The sequence below is a fragment of the Monosiga brevicollis genome, genomic scaffold (genome assembly GCF_000002865.3).
Source record: "Monosiga brevicollis MX1 MONBRscaffold_142 genomic scaffold, whole genome shotgun sequence".
Lineage (NCBI taxonomy): Eukaryota > Choanoflagellata > Craspedida > Salpingoecidae > Monosiga > Monosiga brevicollis.
In genome coordinates this window covers 1-1185 of record NW_001865151.1, presented here as the reverse complement: position 1 = coordinate 1185, position 1185 = coordinate 1, and the positions used below count along the sequence as shown (strand labels likewise).

Sequence of the window (1185 nt, the reverse complement as noted above, 5' to 3'; positions counted from 1 at the left end):
GGCCCTTTGCTCCATCAACTACACTATCCTGGAGAAGGCCAATGGCAAGTTTCGACCCGTGGGCACGGATTCCATCTTCAACAAGGTTGTCAACCGCGCTCTGCTCGAGCAACAGCAGCCCCATATTGCCCACTTGCTACAGGCCAGTCCAGAGCTGGCTGTCGGAGTCAAGGACGGCATTTCAGCTGCGGTTGGCATGGCCTTTGGTGAGCTTCAAGCCTGTGAGTCTACCCCGGGCTGGACCATGCTCTCCCTCGATTTCAAGAGTGCCTTCAACTACACCGACCGAGCACGGCTGCACGAGATTGTGGCCGACAAGGTCCCTGGCCTCTTGCGCGCCTTTGAACGACACTATGCTCGACCCACTACCCACTGCATTGTCGACAAGTTCTTCAAGGTGATTGACATTGATGTTGGCCAAGGCATTGTGCAGGGCAACGAGCTATCGCCCTTCTTCTTTTCCCTGTACTCCTGTGAGGTCCTGGGTCTCCTCGACGCCACCACTGACTACCGCTGCAAGGTCATCAAATACCTCGACGACATTGTACTGATGGGTCCCGCGGAGGACGTGGCGGCCGACGTGGAGATTGTCAAGGCTCGTGCAGAGTCTGCTGGGCTTCATTTGCAGCCCAGTAAGAGCCGCTTCTACATGCCTCGCCACCATCCCGCTTCCATCGCTGCTATCAAGTCTGTCTTGCCAGATGCCGTGCGCGAGACGGCCAACACGGGCATGACGGTCTTGGGAACGCCGATTGGCCGTCGCGAGTGGATGAAGAAGCAGCTGAACGACAAGGCAAAGCACATTGCTGGCAAGCTCAATGACATGCTGACGACCGGTGTCTCGCTTCAGGCCCTCCTCACGGCCATGCAGTACGTGCCTAGCCTCATCAACCACCTCTACACGCTGCCCCCAAGTCTCACGTCGGGCTTGTCCGAGCTCTTGAACCGTGCTTGCAAGGACACCTTTGTCAAAGCCTTTTTTGCCAAGGTAAACCTGTCTGCACCAGCCGGAGCTGAAGGTCATGACGTTACGCTGGAACAGCTCCTGGAGGCTCGCATCTTCACGCGGGCCAACACCGGGGGCTTTGGCCTGCACGACTTGGTTGAGCGCGGTCCGGTGGCTTATGTCTGCAACATGGCCAAGCTGGCCACTCGCTACCCTCGGGTCTACGATCGACTCTGGAG

General features: G+C 57.9%; 1 protein-coding gene across 1 annotated transcript in view; it reads left to right on the top strand.

The window, feature by feature from the left end:
- Window positions 1–1165, top strand: part of MONBRDRAFT_30626 (uncharacterized protein) — a gene marked incomplete at both ends in the record, with an annotated part of 2474 nt that extends 1309 nt beyond the window's left edge. The window contains one exon of the mRNA XM_001751069.1: window positions 35–1165. Coding sequence (XP_001751121.1) covers window positions 35–1165 — 1131 coding nt within the window. The remainder of the gene's footprint in view (window positions 1–34) is intronic.
- Between the last annotated feature and the right edge of the window lie 20 nt (window positions 1166–1185).